General features: G+C 38.9%; 1 protein-coding gene across 1 annotated transcript in view; it reads right to left on the bottom strand.

Annotated features, from left to right (window-relative positions):
• Nucleotides 1–1,642: 1,642 nt before the first annotated feature.
• The window catches only part of nampt2 (nicotinamide phosphoribosyltransferase 2), a 28,944-nt gene continuing 4,474 nt past the window's right edge, over nucleotides 1,643–26,112 (bottom strand). Inside the window, exons 2-11 of the mRNA XM_044212558.1 lie at nucleotides 23,318–23,453; nucleotides 22,785–22,888; nucleotides 22,572–22,700; nucleotides 21,286–21,444; nucleotides 18,393–18,523; nucleotides 17,927–18,152; nucleotides 15,778–15,897; nucleotides 13,934–14,074; nucleotides 13,093–13,218; nucleotides 1,643–6,305 (exon numbers count right to left, since the gene is read on the bottom strand). Coding sequence (XP_044068493.1) covers nucleotides 6,147–6,305; nucleotides 13,093–13,218; nucleotides 13,934–14,074; nucleotides 15,778–15,897; nucleotides 17,927–18,152; nucleotides 18,393–18,523; nucleotides 21,286–21,444; nucleotides 22,572–22,700; nucleotides 22,785–22,888; nucleotides 23,318–23,453 — 1,431 coding nt within the window. The 3' untranslated portion in view covers nucleotides 1,643–6,146. The remainder of the gene's footprint in view (nucleotides 6,306–13,092; nucleotides 13,219–13,933; nucleotides 14,075–15,777; nucleotides 15,898–17,926; nucleotides 18,153–18,392; nucleotides 18,524–21,285; nucleotides 21,445–22,571; nucleotides 22,701–22,784; nucleotides 22,889–23,317; nucleotides 23,454–26,112) is intronic.

Below are 26,112 nucleotides of genomic sequence, written 5' to 3'. Positions count from 1 at the left end.
CTGCTTTCCTTCTGTGCCAGAGAGATTCAGGTTCTCATATAGGCCTTGGAGCTTTTGATCTTTACCATTGAGACTATCAGTTCCTAACCACAGAAAGCCTGTACATGGCAACTGTAACAGAGCTGTAAGCTCACCACTGCTGACGACACAGCTGTGGTGGGCTAGATGACATAACAATGAAAAGGCCTACTTGAAGGAACTAAAGGAACCCGCTGGTGTCAGGACAACAACCTAATCCTGAATGTCAGCAAGACTGAGGAGACTAAGAAATTCCGGGTATCCCCTAAAATACTGAGGAATTTCTACTCCTGCACCATAGAGAGTGTACTGACCGGGAACATCACTGCCTGGTACGGAAACAGCACCAAACAGGACCGCAAGGCCCTGCACAGAGTGGTTTGTTCGGCTGAACATACAATAGGCGCTGCGCTACACTGCCTAAAGGATATCTACACCAGGTGCTGCAAGGATAAGGCTAGGAGAATCATTAAGTATTCCAACCACTCAGATAAGGGCCTTGTCTCCCTGCTGCGGTCAGGAAGAAGCTACCGGATACACCAGGCCAGCACTGAGAGGCTCCAGAACAGCTTCTACCCTCAGGCTACAAATCATACACATATTTATTTCTATTCCTATTCTATTTAAACTCTTTTTAATGCACAAATTGAAGACACTGGCTGGATTACATTTCACTGTGATTGTACCTTATATGATTACATGTGATGAATAAATTTGATTGATTGAGACAGGCTTGAAATGCTCAACCAGGAAGGGCAGTGGTATACCTCCGTGCTGTTGAGTGACACTTGTTGGTATATGATAATACTGGTGAAAAACACAGTGTAAAAATTGCTTTTCTGCTCATAATTAGCCTGTATGTGTGTGCTTGGATTTGATCATTCACTTCAGCCGAATTATCTGGCCCTTCCCTAGCCGTAATGTAATAGGCAAGACTCCGAGTTCCATGTCATAATATGTCATCATGACCCTGTGCCAAGTATAACACTGACTGACCGTGGCCTAAGTCTGTGTTCCTCACACAGCTGCTGGTAGCATTAGCAGCTGAAAAAAGACGTTGTACATGAACAAGACTTGTTCCTCTTCAGTGGAAGTAAACACAACACATGGGCCTGCCATAAATGTGCTTCTAATGACTGGACTGGTCTCCGTCTTTTCCAGCAGAGAGACAGAGTAATTTACACCTATGGGCAATATAGAGTTGGCAGTTAACCTAACCTAACCAGCATTTCATGGATGGGAGCACCCAGCGAAAACCCACACAGGCATGGAGAGAACATGCAAACTCCACACAGAGAGGCCCCAGCCCGCTGGCAGGTACAAACCCAGAACATTCTTGTTGTGAAGCAACAGTGCTAACCAATGCATCTCCGTGCCACCCCTACTAGAGTCCTCTGTTGCATTTTTTAAAATATGCTGGGAGGGAGGGTTCTAGCAGAATTTGAAGGTGTAGTTACCCTTTAAATAATAAGTGTTTGGCCACTGAGGTAGAGGTGCAGACCTCCACTGTGTTACAATGTGTGGGTTCTATTTTCTGGTGTTTCAGTATAATAAGAGCCTCTGTCTCTAGTGTTATGGACAACTTTGGAAGTTTTCCCATTTAGTAAAATAACTCACCCCAGTATGAAAGTGTTTAAGGTTTTTTTAATCTTACAAAAGGTGAGGTTTTGAAACAAACAAAAAAAAAGATACAGAAAATTTAAAAGATACAGCTCAGTTAGAAGTATATTTACAAAATATAATTACATATGATGATTAGTGTCGGTACTACACAAGAGTCAAGCCATGTATTGTTCAGTGTTGATGGCAAACTGAGTCACTACTTCATCACTAATCCCTATAGACAGGTCATCAGCAATAAATCAAATACAAACAGGCTTTGGCCTGCAGTCTAATTTGATTTGAAGTAATAATGTCCATAGTGTAGAGGTTATTGAAAGGCATTCTGGGAAATAAAAAACTTCTAACTAATGTAGACAAGGCAGGTTGAGGGAAGGTTGGTACATAAAGACTTAATGATAAAACTTAATCATAAAATAACTGGTGGAATGCAGTGGACATCAGAGACTGACTGTATCTGTAGGAGAATATCAGAGTGAATTTTTCATTTAATGTCCCCAAGTCAATCCAAGGTTCACCTGCCAATTCAAACCTGATTTTCAACAAAATGTTTTACCCTACCTACTTTTTTTTTTACCAGTATCTATTTGTATTATTCCATCTAGGAATGTCTCACATATCCAGTTTGCTAATATCAAATCATATCTGATATCCCACATTTTACTACATCATTTTAGCAGTGCACAATAACAGGCCTACATTAAATTTAGTAAAGGCAGTTTAATATCCAGTCTGTCTTCTAAGGTTTATCTGTACAACATTTTAGTCAAAAATCAATATTGTATCAAACAGCGAAGAATACTCCCCAAAAAAAAAAAAAATCAAATAAAAAAATCACTTTTGAAATAGAATTATCTTAATATTGTGACTCAGTTTGAGTTGAGTGATGGTAAACTTTCATAAAATCCAAACATCATCACAATCCATGACAGACTGTCGTTAAATTTTACTTGTCACTTTTTTAGATGTTTGAACTGCAAGCCATCACATCTCCATATCAGAATTTTGTCATAATCACATGGAAAGATGCTAAACAATTATACTGAATTATTGTGCCACCTTTTATAACACACACTGAAATTACAAGTGAGGATGTGTCAAATCTGTGCGAGCAGATGAGAGTAGTGCAATGTGCCTTTACTGTATGTCTTCATAGCAGCACCACTGTTTAAATGGAAACCAATCCAAAAGGTCAAAAAAAGCACCTACAACACAGGATGGTGTGTTACTACTATCAATAACTGTCTACAGATACCTTTATGTCTCTACAGGTGATGACTAATGGAGCCATGTTCACTGCAGCTTTCAGCATTTCAGGATACCAGATTTGTCAAATCAGTACATCAGTTATTGTTATAACCCCAGGGAAAAACAAATACATGTGCCCTGTTGTATCAAACAGAGAACATTGAGAAATTTGGTAGTTTAAGTGTTTAAATGGAAAAAGAAAACAAAAATGTGTCTTTATCTCCATCAATTTTTTAAGAGAATACTGCAAAGTCACTATTTGCTTATATTTATGGAAATTTAATTAGACCAAATACCTCCTCAGGCCTCAATCTGACATTAAAATGGACTCTGGATAAATTGCTCACAGCTCATAGACCACAGAACCTGTAATGAGGAATCACAAGTAGATAATGCTTCACTTTAAAGAGTCACAAGCCAAAAAGCTTGGGAACCAATGAATCAGACAAACAATTTAGACACCAGCAGAATTCATTAGAAGACTTGATGATGAAAAGGAGTGTACAGAGCCCCAAAATGTTCAATATTAAATAAATAAATAAACAACAACAATGATGATAATAATAATAATACTAATAATAAACAACAATAAATAGAAATGATTCAAACTCAAGTAAGTAAAATTTTATTTATATAGCACCTTTCAAAACCTAGGTTACAAAGTGCTTGGCAACAGGATAAAAAGTTAAAAGAAAAGAACACACAAAACAGAATAGGGTACATGACTCAAGCACAAAAAGACTTAGAAAAGAGATGGGTCTTCAGCTGTGACTTAAAACATCCAAGGAAGCCAGTGTAGTGACATCAGAACTGGGGTGATGTGAGAGCGATATGAGGTCTTGGTGAGTAATCTTGCTGCAGAGTTTTGGACTAACTGTAAATGGGCAAATGCATCTTGGCTTAGGCAGGAATACAGAGCATTACAGTAGTCTAGGCGAAAGGACACAAAAGCATAGATAACCATTTCCAAATGCTGTAAAGATAACAGAGGGCATATTTTTGCAATATTCCTCAGGTGAACAGCCTGGGGAGCTACGTGTCCTTCTGACAGAGTGGATGGACAGAGAGGTGGGAAGGGGCCCGCCACAGAGCTGGTGTAGAAAGCGGTATGGAGTGGCGAGCCCTGAGGGAGGTGTTCTCAGGCATGGCTGGTGGAGGGATCGGAGGCGACAATGAGCTGAGGGGTCTATGGGACAGCAGGGGAGGTGGAGAAAAAGGCCGGGAATCCGCAGCTACAGGAGGGGAGTCCTGCAGGTCGAGGACAGTGAGTTGTTGGGGACAGTGACCAGAGGAGGTGGATCAGCAACAGGAGAGCGAGCGATAGTACCAGACTGTGGAGGAGAGGCAGCTTCAACAGCCCCAACAGCAGGATGGGGAGCAGTGGCATCAGGCTCAGGGGCAGAGGTTGAGTCAGCTTGTGCTGGACCGAAAGTGATGGTATCCAGGAGTTTTTCTGCTTCCTGGATCTGGTTAAGCGTGGAGTATCTTCCCTCCAGCTGAGTAAAATTTACTGGCATGCGTCCACTGCGGAGATGAGGTTTTTGCTTGCAGTTGAAAGCATCTTGAAAGTGACTGCAGTCCTCTTAGAAAGTAAGCTCCCATGCATTGCTAAAGACCAGCCGGGTTGTGCTTCGGATGGGAAAGTGAACAAAACAACTTAAAATCCACATCCGATGAATAAAATACTCCGGTTAAAAGATATAGTTAAAAACGACCGAGATCTAAAATGGAGTATCATAAAAATCTGGGTAGAAACTAGTAAAGTCAATTTAAAACAGTGCCTCTGGCAGGTAGACACAGATGCCAACGCATGCGCAACAGTCTATTCTCAACTCATTAATATGAAATGTTATTGCACCATTCTTATTTTCATTAAAAATGCCCTTGGCCAAAGGCTTAAATGCTAAAAAGGTTTAGTTATTGTGTCTGTGTACCTTGTTTATTTACAGTAGCAGACTCTAGCTGTATGATTCAGAATTGCTTTGGAATTGTTGTTGCTCTAGCTAACAGGCTAAATTTGGTAGCAGTTGTTGAGCTTGCTAGCTTATGAGAGGCAGGGGGTAGGTGACTGGCTGAAAGATAAAGGACAGTGACTGTTGATAACACCATAACACCACTGTCATGGAAAGCGACATTATAAACTAAAAGCAGACTTTGGAGAAAGGGCATTTTGAAATAAAAATGTCTAGAATGAAATAAAAATGATATCCAATAAAATTCAGTTAATATGAAAATGAATGATGAATTCAAATTTCATGAGTTGAGTTTCAATAATTGTTGGTTCATTTATTATATTTTTCAAAATGTATTCTTGTGATTATTTATTTCATAATGTCTTTTATTTATTTTATAGTGAACACTCTGGGGTTCTATAGTGTGTGCTTTATGGGCCAGTGGCATCAAAAACCATGAAACAGAAACAACAGGTATGGCTTCATTGACTTTGTTTTTTTTGTCCAATCTGTGGCAGTGCAGCACAATCTGCTTTATTTATTTTGCGCTGCTGGTCAGTGTTGTGATGTCTTCGTTTATATACTGTACACCAAACTAAAGGTCAGAACATGGAGCTGGAGCAATATATTGTTCTGCTGATATATGAGGCTGACACTGACCTTAAATTAAATATTGTATATCAAGCCCTCATTGTCACTAATACTGTCTATTGTCTAATACTGTTACTGTTCATATTTTCTTATGGTAAATGTTAGTGTCTTGTGGTCTAAAATGCTGCTACAAAAGGCATTTTTCCTCTCATAAGAACACTAAGAAAAATAAATCTAATGGAAGCTCAGAATATTTAAAAGTTTAGGTAATTTTTGGCCTGAAAATGCTCAGATACTGCATATCAGCTATGAAAATATCTTAAAATTTTGTTGTAGTGTTCAGTAGCAACCCCAAACTCAGAAAATCTAAGTTTTACCTTTCATTTATGGATTTACTTACCTGATCATATTTGAACCTGAGCTTCAGTTATGGTCATGGCCGTGACAGGGCAGTATAATTGTCTGCCCACACAGTTAACTGTGTGGAGTGTTTGACCAGAAGAGAAATCTACCTGAAAACAATACCACTGGTGTCCTCAGGATGAAGCGCAGGTGGTAGTGCTTGGTAGTAACTGCTATAAGAAACAGCTTTTCACTCTCCTTAAACATGTTTTTATACTTTGATGGGTGTCTTTCGAAATCACATCAGTCTTCATTCCAGTGCACCCTGTTAAACACTGAAGTATCATATGCGTTGTGAGAGGCTTTGTGTTTGACCTAATGAATTCCGTTGATGTGATTGTGCAGCAGCTCCTGTTCGTGGTTGTGCAGGGTGGGGTTCACCTCCTCATCCCTTAGCCGAGCGTTCTTCCTGATCTCCTCCAGGGAGTAGTCCTTCACCAGGTTGCCATTCTCAAAAACAGTCACCAGCAGGTCCTGAAGAACGCAGAGCACACAAAGATAAATCATTAAGTACATGACGATGAAGATGAAGTTTTTTTTTAGACTAAACTAATAAATGCATTCAAGCTTTATCTAATTTAAAAAGGCAAGGCTTGAGAGCGCAAAGGGACAGAAAAAAAACCTGCCTTTGCATCTAGTTTAAAATGCACCTCATAATTCTCTCCAGCTACTGTACTTGAAAATGTGTTTAATGGTAACTGTATAATGTCTTTTGTGGCTGTGGGGGAGCTTTGTTAAATCAGAGAGAAAAAGAGTGAAAAAATTATCAAATGACATCACTTAAGTGTCTTGGCTTGAGACTTTTTTTATTTCAAAATATGTTTACGGAGGCTATACATTCATTAGCTGCAGTTAGGGCTAGTCTGATAAAACGAACATTGCCTCTCATACTGACTGGTAAAACTGAGACGTCCCACAGTAGTGTCAGTCTCAGGCTGGTCGGAATCTCCACCCTCACAATTGTTTTTATGATATCCAAGATACATCTCCAGTGTTGCTCCAGACATTCACATGTCCAGAACATATGTAAAATAGTCCCTGTTTCAGTCTTACACCTAGGACAATATTCTGAGCAGCTACTACTTATCTTATGGAGGCATTGAGGTGTCAAGTAAACCCTGTGTATAAGGTTAAACTTTAAGAGTTTGTGATGACTGTTATAGGAGAATGATTGACAGTGATCACAAATCAGCTTCCATTCAGAGTCTTCGAAAGCATAGCCAATGTCCATTTCCCATTTAACCTTTGCATTAAGAACTTTACCAAATGAAAGGTAATGTTTTCTCTTGATAGTTCTTGGGCAGATGAATTGAGAGGCATTATCACACTTTTATGTGTATTTATTTTGTATCCAGAAATACAGCTATATTCATCTAATAGGGTGCAAAGGGCAGGGAGCGATGCCACCACATTGGTCAAGTACAAAACAGAAAGCTCCAGAAAGCCTCCAGAAAGCTTTCCTATTGCATCTAAAACGTCCTGTTAAGTAATGTCAGCCTCTAGATTGTCCCATGTCTCTGCAGTCGTCCCCGGAACGGCAAGTCCCTTTAAGAAGTTATTAATTTTACGAGTATAGAGGAGTATAGAAAGTCCAGATAAAAGTCCTTAAAGGTCTCATTGATAAATTTGGGATTATGGACTACAGTGGCAACATCTTTGGTCTTAACTGAGGAGATACGTCTTAAGCTATCCTCTTTTTGGATCTGCCACGCTAATAATTAACCACCCTTATCCCTGTGTACTGTTGTTTAGTTCTAGCCATGGCATTCTCAATCTCCCGAGTGGTTAGCATGTCATATTCAACCCTTTTGTTGTTTAGCAAGACAAATGATATCTCGTTTAGTGTTTGAAAACGTTCCATTTTAAGATTCCTAATCTCTGATTCAAATGTTTTGGTTTTTAATAGATACTGCAAGATGCATAACTTATGGTCTCACCTATAAAATAAGCCTTTAAGGATTCCCATACAGTGGTTGGCAAGGCAGTCCCTTTGTTAATGCTAAGAAAACTGTCAAGGTTGTTTCTGATCAATTTCACATAATTTGCGTCATTGAGCAGGTAATAAATAATTATAATAAAACTTTATTTATAGCGCACTTATCAAAACAAAGTACAAAGTGCTTCACAAAGAGAGAAATAAAATACCACAGTGAATGATAAAATATAAAATAAAAAAAATACATAAAAACAATTAAACAGACAGCTCAGGTAAAATCAGGATATGCTTTCTGATAAAAATAAGTTTTGAGAAGAGACTTAAAAAAGACACTGACTCAGACAACATAATTTCTTCGGGCAAGTTGTTCCAGAGCCTCAGGGCTCTGATGGCAAAAGCTCTGCCCCCCTTAGTTTTCATCCTGGACTCAGGAACAAACAGAAGACTCCTGCCTGAAGATCTCAAACTACGTGAAATTTCATATGGGATTAAAAGGTCTAAAATATAATCTGGAGCCAGGCCACGAAGAGCCTTAAAAGTAATCAATAAGATCTTAAAATCAATCCTAAAACAAACAGGGAGCCAATGTAAAGAGGTTAAAACAGGTGTGATGTGATCGTACTTCTTGGTCCTGGTTAAAAGCCTAGCAGCTGAGTTCTGTGCAGTCTGCAGTCGTTTCAAAGTTTGAAACGAGGTGTATGGGGGACCGCCATAATCTATTCCTACTAGCATGTTCTTCTGAGCTATCAGGAGCATGACCTGAATGAGTCATAGCTAGATATTCACATGAGGACATAAGGTGGGCTCTTTCAGCATTAGCCGGCTTAACCGGCATGAGAACGGCACCCACCCCAAGCAACTAGTGCTCTGCTAGGTTTGGCCATCCGCACCAAGCGCCGCTCCCCAAAATAGCGTACCCACGTCAACTCTCTCCTTTTCAACACTTCGTAGTCCGTCCCTCGAGTCCTCATCAGGCACAGGTGCAGCCACTTATTCTATACAGTGTCCGCTGCAGCTCCCCACTGACCAGTTAGAGTAGTAGTAGTAACCTAACCAAGTCTAACATTAATGTTATGTTAACATTACATTGCCCGTATGGGAAGTTCAACATTAACATTGCATAACGTTAGCTAACTAACGAGGTTGACCTTTATTTTTCAACCTCACACAGACGCCATTTGTTCAAAAGTATTACCACCCTAAATTCTAACACTCTATTACGTTTTGAGTTTGGTGCATGCCGGTTCAATAACTCTGGCTAAGATACGCTCCCGTTAAGTTAACAGCTTGGTGTCTTGCTTGAAGGCTAACCCAAGGCTAATTCATTAGCTGGCTAATTAGCTAACAAGCCATGTATGGTGAGCACGGAAACCGACACCTGCTAATTATTGCCTACATATAAGCACAGGATTTCTTGGACAGTCTGTTGGTACAATTAACCGAACAGCGAGCCATGTTATTCTTCAGATATTTTCATGAAAACAAATATATCGATTCTTGAATAGCTTTTGTAAGCATGTGAGTAGAAAGAGTACTCACGTAGTAATTTATGTCTTTCCCTCCAGACATCTACAAGTTTGAAGTCTACCATTTATTTTCTGAGTGCCTTAGCTGCTTGGGTTAGAATTTTGGGATTAGAAGATCACCAATCTTTAGATGGACCCAAACCTAAATTCATATCTCCACCTATAATAAGCTCATTAGAAGGACATGTAAGTATGAAAAACAGCTTTGGAAGAATTGAGGGCAGCCATAAATATTAACTAGTGTCATAAATTCACCTGCTCTGGAGTCTTCAAGTATCAAGTATCTGCCCTGTTTGTCTTTCTCAACATAATCTACATGCAAACGGACATTTTTATCTAGCAATCTGGCAACCCCCCTAGATTCGGATGTAAAGGGTGAATAAAAGATATGCCCCTGCCATTGACAAGTTTGGCATGTTCAGCATCCATTAAATGGGTCTCCTGTAGTAGAGCTGTCTATTTTATGTTTTTTTCAGAAAATGAATTACCTTTTTGTGTTTTGACAGTTCATTGATGCCATTAGTGTTTCATGTCAAATACCTACAGTTGGTACAGTCATTTTCCTTATCTATTTTCCCCATAAGGTAGCATAAGATACAATGAAACCAGTTAGGGTATCTAACCCAGGCCACTGCCACATATAAGCCATTCATTTCTATGTCTTGTAGATTGAAGTAAAAAGTAAAAAGAAAAGAAAATAGATACATGCAAAGTCAAACTAAACTCTATACACCCACCTTTTTGCCCACTTCCTCCTCAACAAAGGAAACGCCAAACCCTTAGTCTTCTGGATGCTTTTTTAATGCTGCTGAAACCCATCCTGCTACATTATTAAATGGTACCAATCCAGTCCACTAACCATTTAACCAAATTTACAGTTTCAGTTTAAGTGAAAGCACAATTTAAGCATTTTATAATGTATAACAGTTCCCTATAATAACATCAATAAAATATCAAAGGAAAAATAACTAAAAGTAAACCAGTGCCTAAGCAGGGTAGAAATGAAAGTGAGCAGTTTTGTTTTACCATTGGAAAATTTGTTTGCAGCATATGGTAAGAGCCTAGAGGGTGTATATGTAAGTAGGGCTGCACCTAATGATACATTTTTTATTGATTAATCTAATGATTATTTTTCGATTAGTCGATTAATCTAACAACTAATTTGTCAGTTTTTCTAAAGATAATTAATTATTTAATTACAATTAATTTACCCAAAATTAATATCAAAAACTTGCCTCAATATTTATTGCAATAATTTCTCAAAAACAAACAAATGTAACACGAAACAAAGAATGCACTGCAGGGGATTATTTTGCAACAAAAATATATTTGTCTATTGGACATATTATATATTGGGGAAGCTGAAGCGAACTTGGGTTCTGCAGCAGGATAATGATCCAAAACACACCAGCAAGTCCACCTCTGAATGGCTGAAGAAGAACAAAATGAAGACTTTGGAATGGCCTAGTCAAAGTCCTGACCTGAATCCTATTGAGATGCTGTGGCATAACCTTAAAAAGGCAGTTCATGCTCAAAAACCCTCCAATGTGGCTGAATTACAACAATTCTGCAAAGATGAGTGGGCCAAAATTCCTCCACAGCGCTGTAAAAGACTCATTGCAAGTTATCGCAAACGCTTGATTGCAGTTGTTGTTGTTAAGGGTGGCCCAACCAGTTATTAGGTTTAGGGGGCAATCACTTTTTCCACACAGGGCCATTTAGGTTTGGATTTTGTTTTCCCCTATTAATAACAACCTTCATTTAAAAACTGCATTTTGTGTTTACTTGTGTTATCTTTGACTAATATTTAAATTTGTGTGATGATCTGAAACATTTAAGTGTGACAAACATGCAAAAAAAAAAAAAAAAATGAAATCAGGAAGGGGGCAAACACTTTTTCACACCACTGTATATTTGAAAGAATATATTTATACATTACCCTATTTCTAGTAGGTTATTTCTTATGTCACCATTTTAATTCTGCTTACACCTTATTTTAGTGTTAACTACTTAACTACTTTAATCTGTTCACCTTGCTGTTCCCTTCAGTCCCCACACGCACACACCTACACCACTGTTTCACAGACTTCCGTTTTCACAACAGCAGGTGAACCACAAGTGAAGGAGGATTGTTGTTAAAGACGTAGCCTATCGAAACAATCAAAACCAATATGGTACCGAATGACATCGGCACAAACAGGTGGACTTAAAAGCTTTTACTAAACAATGGCTTAAGGAGGCCTACATTAAACAGGAGACTGTCTGTGTGTTTCTCTGCAAAGCAGAGTCAGTAGCCCGCATAGACAAGCAAGGGGAGAATGTCCACTAGTTAATCAATCACGGTGCTAAAATGGGTCGTCAAATAAACTTTCTCGACTATTAATATACCTGGGCGGCCCGCCCAAGTAAAGTGTATGTGCGGGAAACACTGCTTTAGATGATTGGGGACGAGGTATTTTATCTGCAACTTGTTCTCCAGGGGAATCCATGCTTTGACTGGGCGCAGCTATACTTCACTGCGACGTGCCAGACGCACATTGTGCAAATCGGTGTATTTCTGTAAACGATGACGTTGACGATATGCCCCAGCCCTATATGTAAGTTATAGCTCTTACTGAACATTCTCTAAACATCCCTCCCATCTGTAAGCACCCCACCAGTAGACTACTTACAGGGCGTGAGCCTTTACCAGGCAGTTAGCTAACATGTTTCAGAAGGACATGCCCTCATCTTGCTGTCATCAAGTTTACATTTATCTCAGTAGACACTGATAAAGACAATGGACAACTCTTGGACGTAGCCTGATGTTACATAGAAGGTGGGGCCGGGCAAGATGCTCCACTTTTAAGTCAAATTCAGCTGACTTTGTATCCTTTAGAAAGTGCAAACATTAAGATCAAGGAGCTTTGAAGATAATGAGCAAACTAGAGCTGCGACAATTAGGCGACTGATCAACTGACTGGCAACAACTTTGATAACTGATTAATCGTTTAGGTCACTTTACATGCAAAAAGACCAAAAATTCTCTGGTTACAGCTTCTCAAATGTGAGGATTTGCTACTTTTCTTTGTCATAACTAACAGTCGATTGAATTTCTTTAGGTTCTTGACTGTTGGTTAGACAAAACAAGCGAATTGAAGGCATCAACGTGGGCTCTAAGAAATTGTGAATTGCACTTTTCACAATTTTTTGACATTTCATAGACTAAATGATTAAGCGATAATGAAAATAATTGTTAGTTGCAGCCCTAAAGCAACACCCTACTGCTCACTCAAATATAGAGACACAGTTCCACTTGTGAGCTCAAAACATGGAACTGAACTTGTTATTTGGTATGCGCCTCTACCATCATGCTACTGGTGTGCCCCAAGTCCTTGCACCTTGAGCACACAAAGGTCTAACATCTGTGCTATTTTTATTTCTAGTACATGTATGGGTGGTTGGATAAAACACTTTAACCATAAAGCTTCTGACAAAAATGTAATGTCATTTTTGACAACAGGACTTGAAGTTGTGCAGGCTAAGGGAATTCTGTTTTAGGTGTAATCTAATAACCCACATTTTCTAAAAACCAATCAATAAGATTCACTTATTGTTAGTAAACAGTTTGACCACTATAGAAAAAAATTGCTAATTACTCTGGACTCTTAAGGAGCCTGTCTTCTGTTTTTAATTTTTTACCTATCACACAAATGATCTTCTAGGATAAAAGTGAATAAAAAGAATAGTATGTGATATAAAACGGTGATAATCCAAATTTAATTTCAGTAAGAGTTAACAATGAAATGCTGGCACTAACCTCCTCAGGCTTGCCTGCCCCTCTCTCTATTGTCTCTAAGAAGCCATCAGAGTTTCTCCTCAGTGATAATCGACCCCTCTTTGACCCCTTGGATGGGTCGGTCACGGGCTGCTTGTACACGTCCATCTGGAAGAACACAGACAAGCAAAATCAGTTCAAAGAAAACGAAGAAGAAACTAAAAAGAAAACTAAGTGAAATGATCTGCTCCAAATGCTCATGAGCACACTGAAAACCAGTCCCTGTGAGGATTAATGTATCTGTGGCATACAAGAAAGCATCTCTGGTCTTTTTATTCATAGATAAAAAAACAAAACAAACAGTTAATACAAAGAAAAAGACTTGGTTTTCATGATGTGATAGGTGTAATAGGTATGGGTGTCTTTTAGCCCGACAGAGCTGTATTACAGACCCACACACATGCAAGCAAAATGTAAGTACAGTAGCTTTATAGTACTGTAGAGTTGACAAATAGTTAGCTTTTTTTTTTGCTCCCTGATTTTGTACTTTTTGCATCATTCCTATCAGCTATGACAACATTTGACTCATTAATTTCAGACATTTGAGGGACAGAGTAACATGAACAGTACAATTAAGCAGGTTTTGAACAAATGCAAAGTTAATGCAATTATGCACTTATTTGGAAGTAAGGATAAAGGTAAATTTCCGTAATATATCCTATCTGCTATTGTCATCGCTTGCATTACAGATTTGCGTGTTTGCACAATAACGGCAAGTACATTCTACAACTGCGCTCAAAGAACTACATTAGCTATTTAAATTTGAAAATCTCTTAAGCAAGGTAATCCAGCATCCAAATCAAGCCAGAACCCTTTCACTTACCCCCTTGCCATTAGTTTCCACATAGCTGCACTTGAAGGCACAGCTGAGTGTATCTCTGTTGAGTTTCTGAAGTAAAGCGCTGCCACAACCAAAGAAGACGTTCTCAGCACTCCAGCCTTCATCACTCAGCTTCTCAAGAATCTACGGAAAAAAATGGTAGTTACCTGGATGTAACTCCAGTTCTATGAGTACGTGCGTAGCCCTCTTATGGGCTTTGCTATTGGCACCTGAGAAAGAATCTTTGAACTCACTGGCCAATCAGGGGGTAGCACCCTCCCCCTATAAAGCCTCAGTGCATGCATTGCTCGTCTCCCTTTAAAACTCTGACACCTTCAGGTCGGTTGGTCGACTGGTTGGTCAACACGCTCTTGTTTTCACAACTTTGAACTCGCCCAACTGGAGACTCCTAATAACTTACTGAACATTTACTTAACTCCAAACTAATTAACACCATGTCAAAGAACCAGCACAAATCACTACATCGACCCTCAGCCTCAGAGGACAAAGTTTCTTTTTGATGGCAACGTGTGTCTGCATTTTCCTATGGACTGCTTTCTTAACGAGGGCCGGTAACAGTTCGAGCTCAATGATGGATCGATACCTGCAGTCCGTGACCTGACTTCAAACGTGAAAGCTGTAAGTTTTGCCATGTTTTATGTTATGTGGCTAATCCCACAGGCTGGGGCGATGTTGGACTAATGTTTTAATATTGAGGGACAGTCAAGAGAAACTATGTGAATGTTAAGCCTTATTTGAAGCCAACTAATTAACGAGAGTAGTAGGTTGGATGCTTTTATCTATACACTTATGTGCTGAAATCTGGGGATACAGTGATTGTCAGTCACAAGACGGTGTAGTCCCTCATTCGTCCAGGAGTGTTCCATTGTTGAGTTCTCGAACCATTTTCACAATTGAGAATGACTTCCGGATGGGAGCCGAAACATCTTGAATTTGAAAACGTCCAGATGACTACGACTGAAACCTTTTCTACAATCTGTCAGTTACAGTTTCACATTAAGTGAGCAGACAGGTTTTAACAAGTTCACAGTTTAAAGGGAACCTATTATGCTTTTTTTTTCAGCTTGGCACAGATGTCCTTATACAGTCGTCTGCTCATGATCTGCTCCAGACACCAGCACGCCCACGAAGTACAGGGACGCACCCGTTCGCTCAGTCTGTCTAAATTATTTGACCACTCTGCTCATAGTGCTAAAATGAAATGTGGAGCTAGCTGCATGGCTAACTGAGTTAATTAGCTAATGGCACAGTTAGCAGCAGTAAGCGGTTACTTTAAAGCTATCGGTCCATCAGGAAACTCTGTAAATCACCAAGAGTTGAGGCAGAGCAGCTGAAGGACATCAGAGGGAAAACCAGAAAATATTTTCTCCATAAAAACATGATCCAATTTCACCAAAAAAATCAGTGAATAAAGTTATAAAAGTTGTGTGTTTTTGTACAGTAATCAGTGAGGCCCGGCCCCCAGAAACACTCAAATTCGCTATGCCATTTACTTGGAAATGAAAACAAATTTGCTCTTGACTGTGAAACTGTGGCCACCAGTGTCATAGTACTGCCAAATCTCAGCAATGAAACATGTGAGTAAAATGTCATATTAACAAACAGGAAACTACGAAAATAGGATCCAGGTTGCAAAAAATGAATTCCCTTTGTGAAGAATTTCTGTGCGATTAGCATCTATAGCATCTTTCTAATAGCTGAAGTAATGATCAAAACAGGAAAACTGAATCTGCAACTGGAGAATACAAAAATACAATATATTAAATAAGCTGTATAAAGAAGAGTCAAGATTAAACCAGACTAGTACAACAACCAAACTTTCTCACCTCTTCCACTGAGCTGAGGTCAATGCCGTCTCCTTGAATAATTCGAAGGTAGGAAGGCAGAATCTTGTATCCCACAGAGTTCAGCGAACAGCCAAAACAGTCCTCCAAAATCTTGATGACCTACAAGTGGCATTTCAATGATTTGATTTTGGAATTTGAGTCATACATGCAAGTATCAGCCATGTTAAGTTGGAACAGTCTGAACATCTTACACCCTCAGTTAATCTACACTGAATCATTTATGAGTTATCAATACAAAAAGGAGCCAAGAAGAAGGAAAAGTTCCAAAAATCAAGTTAAAAAAGTTTCATTATGAATTTCATAACAGAGAAATTTCCAGGACCAACAGTCTAAGATACAATGACTAAACCATAACTACCTACAATGACTAATTAATCAATTCTAATTTTCACAGCCATGTCTAATGTACAAACTTGACAAAATTCAAAAACGCACAGGTGAGACAAAAGCTTATGTCTAACAACAATAACTGCTTCGTCTTTCACCATCTGCCACCTGCTGTCAACAAAAAAACAAACAAACCAAAAAAACGACACACAAAACTAGAATTGCCACCCTGCGGTTGTATGCCTCTGCCAAACAGTCAAGTTGCAGTTTAAATCCATGTCTATCCAGAGTTATATATGTAGTGAATACTTGGAAGGAATTGAATAATTAAAAAAAAAGGTATAAAGTGCATTGTTTGGCTAAATGGAAGTTATCACTATACTGATGATACATATGTATGATTCCAGTGAATATACATTGTTGAACTGATTAATGAAGGATTATCACAGATGTAGGCATATTGGCTAAACAGGTACACATGTAGTTGATTACTAAGGTGGATTCGTATAGCTACACAAATTGTAGTTATTTTGTTTTCCCCTGGAATTTTTAGATGCAAAGCCTCTCTGTGAGCTGTAGGTGAGGTGTAGCTAGGCGTGCTCCAATACATTGTTTGCAGTTACGTGATTCCGATGACGCTCGAAATTCGGAATGAGGCAGTGAAAGGCAGAATGGATGAGATGGAGGAAAGCCCGTACTGTGGTAGTTATTGTTTACTCAATTTTGTGCCAAATTGGAAGAAATTCCTTCGAGGTGTTCCTGCGATATAGCGTTCACAAGAATGGGACGGACGTTAGGTCACAGTGACCTTCACCTTTGACCACCAAATTTCTAAGTTCATCCTTGAGTCCAAGTGGACACTTGCGCCAAATTTAAAGGAATTCCTGAGATATCGCGTTCACGAGAATGGGATGGACAATCTGAATCTGAAAACATAATTCCTCCTGCCACGGCTATCGCTGGTGCAAAGGCATAAAAAATACTTTTATATACAGTATATTATACTGGATACTTATTTATCCAGTAATAAGTAGTATGACAATAAAAAAAAACTCACTTCCTCTGAATGAGACTTTGAGAAGTTCAGATGTTTTCTTCATGCAAAAAGAACCTTCCATCCGTATTCACTGATTCCTGACTGTTGAAGTTAAGTAGATGTGAAACAGCAAAAATGTTGACTATCCCTTGTTGAAAGCATTAACACTACTTTGATGAGAAACAATAGAAAAGTGGGCGTTTTCTGAGTGGCAAATATCACTCCTCTTTGTGATTTTACCCAGCAGTTGAAAAACAGCAGACTCGGGTTAATAGTTGGTTCTAAAAGATGTACATTTAAGATGTATCATTTGTGTAGGAAGAGTGGATCCTGGGGGACAGAGAAGAGTAAAACTAAAGTAGTGCCTACATTGTGCTGTTGTCACTGCTTTGCAGGTGCAATGCACACCAATCATGTCAAGTGATCAAGTGTGAAAAAGTCTGAAAAAAGTATACAAAATTTAACTTTTAAAAAACTGAAAGATAGCAAAAAAAAGTGACTGAAAACAAGTGTGGTGATCTATTTTAAAAGTTGGAAGATTCTAGCTCCTATTATGAAGACTTCAAAAGCTTGAAGATTTCTCTCTTTCTCTCTATTAAAAATAGCCAAAAACACAACATTAGAATTTGTTGTAAAATATTTAAGTTGTAAAGGTACAAATTCAAGGCAGAAATCACATTTATATACCTAGATTTAAAATTTGTTTAGATATGTTTTTGTTGCCCAACATTGACTAATCCAGCTATTTACCTCTATGTTATTTACCTCAATAAGAGTCTCTGCAGGGTCTCCTGAGTCCGGCCGGATGACCAGACATGAGTCCTGGCTGCGCTCCATGACTCGCTCCTTCAGCTTGTCTCCCCAGATGTGTTTACAGGCGTTAAAGATGTCGTAGCTGTCACTGACCACTGACACCGGCCCAGAGGAGAACTGGTCCAGGACTCGCTCAAATGCCTCCTTCTCCCTGCTCCTCCCCCAGGAGATGATGGTACTGGGTGACAGGAAGGGAGTAATGAACTATTAAGATATTAATACTGGTTCGAATATTTGAAGATATAAGCCCTGATGGTTTTACAGTTTCCTCACAGTTCAATTGAAAACTCAACTGCACAGATCAGTGACATTTATTCTGAATTAAAAGCCAAAATAAATTAAAAAGTTGCAAGCAGGATCTTGAGCTGTGTGTGTGTGTGTGTGTGTGTGTGTGTGTGTGTGTGTGTGTGTGTTATACCTGTGCTCTGCTGCTGGAATGGAGAAGCCAGCCATAGGACATCCATAGTATCGCTGAGCCATCAGCAGCCCAGCTACTGTGTCTGTACTGCAGAAATTAACCAGATGAGCTGCTCCACCTAATGCTGCAGACTGGAGTAGAGGTGGAAATTATGAATCACTTCGCTCGTTCCAAATATTTTCTTTGAGTTCAGTTCAAAACCATACACCGTTTAAAAGGTTAAAAGGGATAGTTTGGGTTTGATGAGGTATGAGGTACTTAGATGGAAGTTGGTACACAGTCAGTTTGGAGAAGCAGACAGCTGCTCCGCCACAGATGCTCAGCTCTGTATTGGTGTGAATGGGGATCAACAGTATTTTAACCGCCAAGAAAAGTTTGACCTAAAAAAAAAATAAATTTAAAAAAAAATCAATATCAGTCTCTGTGTACGCTATAAAAGTAAAATTATCACCGCTTTACCATGCTGTCAGACAGCCCTTTACTTTGGCACTACATTTTCTCAACCGCGGGACATCGCAGTGGGTTGTAGTTCAAGCGGTTTATTGAAGAGACAACAAAAACAAGAAAATAAAAATTATTGATTATAACAGCAACAAAGAAATGCTGTTCACTGTGGAGACAAGAGGATACCTTTATGAACCGGCGTATACAGAAGAAGAACTGCTGCAGATGGAGACTGAATGGGCTGAAAGAGACAGAGGGGAAACTAGAGGCTGAGCTGGAGGCCGAGAGAGAGCCCAAGCTACCTGGTGGTGCAGATGTATAAAACTGTGAGCCCATGCCCACGGACCCGGAGAGCTACTACTGCCATGAGTGGGACTTGGTTACAACACAACTTGAGGATCTTTCTGAATCAGAGGATGCCAGCGCCTCACACAGAGTCTGCATCACCAACCATCCAGAGTTACCTGCCTTATTGACTGCCGGTGTCTTGAGGACCGGACCATCTTCAATTTTCCGAAGATAAATTTGTATCAGCAAACTAAGCTGAAATCACAAACAGCCATTAGTTTACTGTGGTATGTGTAGTCTACAATGCCTGATGTTGTAGTACACAACTTTACCTGTGTACTTTGCCATAATACAGTCAACGGCATTTCTTTGTCGCTGTCATAATCGCTCATTTTAATTTTCTTGTTGTCTCTTCAATAAACCGCTCGAACTACGACCTAAACAGCTGATTTAGCGAGCGGTGTAATACAATGCGCTGACAGTGCAAACTGTCATTAGCGTATGCGTAGGAATACAGAAGTCCTGCAGTTGAGAAAATGTAGTGCTGTCTGACAGCACGGTAAAGCTGTGAGAATTTTACTTTTATAGTGTACACTTAAGACTGATAGATTTTTTTAGGTCGAACTTTTTGGTGGTTAAAATATGTATTACTGTTGATCCCCATTCACAACAATACAGAGCTGAGGGTCTGTGGCAGAGCAGCTGTCTGCTTCTACAAACTGGCTGCGTGCTGACCCCCATCTACTGTAGGTAATACACTAAGTACCTCATACAACCCCACTTCAAAAAACCTGAACTATCCCTTTACTAATTCAGCAACCACCAATCTGAACCATACATATGTTGCTATGCCACTTGCACAGTTCTTTTTATACTGCCTCATTCAATACAAGTTTGTGCATATGCTGATGTTCTTGTGGGTTTATTTGTATTTATTTGATGTCATATATGAAGCCCTTCTTTTGTTTACATATGTGCCTGCACATTGTGGTAATGAATATAAAGTTGAATTTGGTTATTACATCCTGATTATTTCTGTGAATTTGATGCATATGACAACTGAACTTCATGCTATGTATCACAGTGTCTTATAAAAAGGTGGAAAAAATAATGTAATTGCTGTAAAGTGACAAAAAACACAATTTATTCCGACAGAGATGGGGTGACTCCCATTACAGACAATGTAAAATCACAGGTCACAGAGGATCTTCCTTGGAATCATCACCACTAGGTTGGAGAAAACTGTGTTTTTTGTTACTTTACACCCACCTGATATGATTTTTCATGCCTCATGATTGTCTTCCATCCAGAAATTTTCTCAAACATTTTCTCAACAATTCTTACAAATGACGATCAGGGCTAAGCTGATCTGATAATGGTGCCTTCAGTTACCAGTGAGAGGAGCTCCAATGCAAAAACTATTCTGTAAGTGACACTGATGATTCAGTACACTCAGGTGAGCTTGAGAAATGAGTGTTAAAGATTTGTTCCTGTTTCTTGTACTGAACAGCTCTACTATAAAGATGCACACAGACATTAGGTTAACACTGCATTGACACTAGTCTGCCTTCATGTTATCATAAACACGCTGCTGCTGCAACCTTTCAATTGTCGGACCTATGAGAATTTTGTTTTAGAATCCTCTTTCAATGTAACACTTTGATCAACTCAATGGCTCAGTTGCACAAGAGAATGATAACTGAATTTATATTCCAGCTTTATGCTTATTATGTAAGTCTGTCATTGAATTATCTTAATCTAAAGTTAATGTCTAATCTAACCTGTAATGAGTGATGTAACCAGTACGATATCATGTACAATATCTTGATAATATCATGACACAGCCATATGCACAAAGCAGATATCACAAGATCAACATTTGCTGCATAGGCCATGTGCATTTGGATTTTTGTGAAAATACAAACCAGTTACAGGACACAGAATTTCAAATAATTTAGCTGATTCTCTTATCCTTAGCTAAAGTGACACTGATTATGTAGAAATTCTTGTCATAATGAAAACATAGTGCCTGTACATACAGTACAACTTCATGAGCAGCAAGGTGCAAGAGACAGAAGAAAAATTAGAAACTCCATTAGATTTTCTCATCCTCAATGCTGGTTTCTCACAAATAAAGACAAGGACAGAAAGTCTTCCTGACCTCCTGTGAGGAGACTCCTCTATAACCAAAGTCATGCAGTTTCAGGTCCAGGCCTTCCAGGCTCCCTGAGGTGGCTTTCAGGTGCTTGGCCAGAATCTTCTTAAACTCCCTGGATATGGTGGCTACTGTGATGGGATACCACATCTGGACCAGCATGGTCTACATCCAGAAGGGGGATGGTTAACAATAGGATGGGTGGGGGTAGAAAAGAAAAAAGATAGTAAGTGATCAGTTGGTGAGAAAAATAAAAGAGGCAGAAGAGGAGGGAGCTGCCAGTTGTTGAAGAGAAAGACAGTGAAGATTAAATGACAGTGGTTCAATATTGATGTTCTGTCAGGTGAAAACTCTCACCTGAGGAAATAACTGTCCCTAAATCCCTATTTGGATATGTTTTACATAAAGTAAAACTGTTAAATGTAAAAATGTTAAGATTAGCAGAAGATTACAGCAGTACTGTGCAAAACTGACATCCTTGGTAAATATCAGGCCATTTTCTGTGAAAGGAGCATAAGCATGGAGGCACTGGAGGAATCCTGTCTAAACATTAAATGGATGCATGAAGACACTTAGACTCTTTCAAATGCAGAGAGTACAGTTAATTTATTATACTGTCAATTGACTTTGGTCCCAGTCTTCAGTGTTCTTTGCCAGTGACATTGCCTTGTAATTCACACCCCCTAAAGTACAAGGCAATGTCATGTTCCCTCTAATATGGTCATCCAGAATTCATAGAACCTTATAGCCCTTTACAACCAAACAGTTTCAGAAACTTTGGAAACACAGAAACAAAACTGGGAACTAAAAAGCAGCTTTTGAGCATTCCTGTTTGACTTTCCACTGCATCTGAAGAACTGTGAAGATTAGGCAAATTAGACCAATGACAGATTAAAAAATGACAGTGGACACGAGGTAACAACGTTTCAACTCTGATGTTTAAGTGGATGTAATGAATGGGTGCAAAGGAGACATGCAGAGGTGGAAAAGGTGGAGCGGCTGCTTTAGCACACACACGGAGCAGTAGTGAAGTAAACATTACTCGAGTTGATGACAACTCATTACGTTACGTAGTGCTGAAATTCAACCTTGGTGTTCTGTCGGGAGATGCATTGACTTAAACCAATGGGGAGTAAGAAAAAGTATAAATAATATGTAATTTGTTAAGCTATGAGTAGAGGAAAAGTCCGCTAGGCTAATTTATGCAGTGTAATATGTTATTTGACTAATCTGCTAATTGAACCCTTTATCATTTAAAAAGTCAAACACTAAAAACACATTTCTAGGTTTACCTCAATGTAGTTGGTGAGCCAGTAGAAGTTGGGATCTGTGTTTTCCACAGTGAAGAGCACGTTGCCTCTTGGTATGATCCTGCCCTCAGGGACAGCTTTGATCCGGATAGGAAGACGACCATCATGTTTCTGACATAGTGATACACACATTTACTTCAGGTTAGATATATAACAATGAATGCCATAATGACAGTTAAAAATCTCTATGCATACCTCGAGGACTTTCCTCCATCCTTCTTCATTGAACACAGCCTGTTTGAAGTGCATCTGGTAGAAGAGCTTGGCTTCCTGAATTTTCTCCTCTGTGACCACTGGGCCTTTAGAGAACAAACCAAGTTAATACAACCTCAGCAACATGCAGAAAATACAAAGCATTGATTCCACATCTAGAAAAATACGCTACGATCAAAAAGTAAATCAATAGTCACCTTATATGAAAGTGTACAAGTGTAGTCAATCTTCTGTTTAGTTTCCACATAGTGTTGGATTTGCAAAACCATTTCAGCTCACACTTTTGAGGCGTGAACTCTCCAAACAGTGTGCCACTGGCTGCCATTGAATAAGGAAGCATTTGTTGCTTTGCCTTGTAGTAAATCATGAGACATTTTGCTGCCTGTGGACATTCAAATGTTTTGCTTATGCTGTATGTTTTTATTAATTCATGGGGCTATTTTAATGGTGCATGTAATATCTCCTATGGTTCTGTTAATTAATTTCTTAGATCAGAGGAGAGGATGTTTATGTACCTGTGAGGTACTTCTTCAGCAGATATTGAAGACCAAAGAACACCACTTCACTGAACTGGGAGCCTTTCTTGCGTCTGCATTCAAAGTAGGAGTAGATTTTGCTGACATTTGGAGGATAATGTTTGTAGTGTGTGATCTGAAAGACAAGAAACAGACAGAAGTCAAGCATAACCAGTTAGCAGGCAAAGTCCCAAAACTGAGTCTAATTTAAATATGTTACAATGTAATTCTAATAATCACCCTTAGTATGGGTAATGTTAATTCATCACTTTGTAATGTTATCATGCCAGACAGATTTGTACTGTCAAATAGCATGAAATAAAAGCCCAGTAAGCAAACTAAGGGTAAGATAACCAGAGGATTGTCTGCTCAACCTGATGCTTGCGTGTACAGTAAACATGTGCCCTAAATCCATGTGTTAAGGAATGATGATAGCTTAAAACAAAGTCTCTCTTTGTGCTCCTTTAGCACTAATTGAATAATCAGCAGCAAAAACCAGTCAGTCAGTCACTGTAAGAAACCTCAAAGATGGTCTACCACTAAGGCTGTACCGAATGTAATTTCTTTTACACTTGAAGCTTTTGAGGTTTTCGAATGACATTTTGAATGTCTGTCACCATAATTTATGACATCACCCTAAATACCAAATTCATAGCAGTATGATGGTGCACCCGTTTCACTTTGCATAACTGGCACTGCACTTTTTTGGGATCATCAAGAGCAATCTTAAAATGCTTCCAAACTGGTGATTTCTTCGACATCTTTCTACAGTCATTGTTGGTATGAAAGTGATGACGTCTTGATGGAGTGCTGAGTGCCAAGCGTATGCATACATAACATGATCTTTTTAGGTAATGACGTAAATAATTTACTACAATACTGTTAGCCAAAATAGATTCTTTGTTACTGTGGTCATATAAATGTAATTTATGGTGCTGTTAGATTGCTGCGAGATTGCTGCTAGACTGCTCCCTTAATACATTTGCATACCACCCTTTGTGTGCGGCAAGCGGGAGAAAAAGTGATCACAGTGAAAATGTGAAAGGCTAAATGCTAACAAATATGGATTGAGGCAGAATATTTTCCTTAGATAAAAACATATTGTGAATTTTGGAAATGATTACTTCTAACTTTTTTCAATAAATTTTGACTTTTGGACTTTACAAGGCTATGGAGTTATTGGAAATGTTTGGATCACACGAGTCAGAAACAATCCTACGCAACCACCACTGGAATGTAATTCTACAAATAGTATAATACCAATAATATTAGTGTAGCCTAATATTTATCTGTAACTGTGCAGAAATAACGAGTTTAAACAGAATGAATAGACATGCAAAAATTAATGAATGAAGCTTCAAACTATTCGGTACAGCCCTAGCTACCACTAGAACGTACAATTTACTAACACTAATAAACAATATCATTCACATTCAGATGGTAAATATTAGGACTGAGCCAACCATAACATACTCAGATTTGAATTCTTAGAGCTATAGTCCCAGTATTCATGATCCTGGTCTGAGTTGCCAGAATTAAAAGGAAAAAAATACAGACTGTTGTGTGTGTCTATGTGTGGTGTGTTCATGTGCTGATGGTAGGATCTGGACATCGGAAAATCTTGGCTGGTTGGTTATCACCAGCTACACTGTCACAAAATCAAAGCCAAAACAAACAGTGAGCAAACATGGATTTGATAAATCAGTATCATGTGGCTCTGCAGTGTAAATCACTGGAGACCAATTCAACTGTGGAAGGCTGAGGAAGAGGAGGCCATCTGCCTTTTAAAGTGTTCTGGGGAACAGAACAGTTCAGTAAAAAATGAAATATTAAATATTACTTTTTTTTTTAGGTTTGTTACATTTGCTCATTGTTAAATTTATGTTTTAAAATAATTGTGGTTACCTATTGGTTTCAGACACTGACCATGTAATCACAAAGTACCTAGTTCAAGCCGTCTGGGATCTTTGTTATCAGTAATGTACTACGGCACTGATCTGTCCTAATATCACCACATCTAGGTTGGCATTGTTACTGCTTTACCTTTTAGTTATCCTCAGTCAGTGTTTTTGGAGCAACTAAAGAGGGGTGACGGGGGTAGGACCCTGAACACACCACAGAGATAAAACACTGCTGAAGAATAAAAGATTAGCAAGCAGTAGGTGTGTGCACACACCAGCATGATTATGGTATTCCCATGGTGTTAATAGCCCAGTGTAGTAAAGTATTAAGAGCTGAATGTAGCAAGGCACGAGGACATATCAGGCCTCAGTGAATTTTTCAGAAACCTAAGTAGTGAAAGCTAAAGCTCACAGTGCTCTCAGACTCTGCTGTGGGTGCATACTTTATATAGTTGTTAATTATTACACAAGTTCTGCAACCGAGAATTTCAGCAGAAAACAAAACACACAGCCAAGTCACATATACACAGATGAAAAGTAAGGGGATCACCAAAGTCAATATTGTCAAGATACTGATACTGGATTTTTGAGGGTGATACTGACATTGATATTTGTTTTAAAAATTCGATAACGATATATATTGGCTGATAATTTTATAAAACAAACACATAACATTAGAAACACTCCTGATACGGATCCCTTAGTTTTATTTTTTTAAGAACTGTGACCAAGATACACACTGATAGGACTGTGTATAAATAATTTTGTCAGTGCTCTCTCCTGGACAAACTATAGGTGACAATAGCTGCGGTTACATGAACAATATTTCTTCAACCCAAGTGAAATCATTCTGATTAGAGAATCCAACTTAACTTTTTTCATGGACACTAAATA

The sequence above is a fragment of the Siniperca chuatsi genome, linkage group LG2 (genome assembly GCF_020085105.1).
Source record: "Siniperca chuatsi isolate FFG_IHB_CAS linkage group LG2, ASM2008510v1, whole genome shotgun sequence".
Taxonomy (NCBI): Eukaryota; Metazoa; Chordata; class Actinopteri; order Centrarchiformes; family Sinipercidae; genus Siniperca; species Siniperca chuatsi.
Note: the sequence above shows the minus strand (reverse complement) of the source record. Positions and strands in the feature narration are given on the sequence as shown.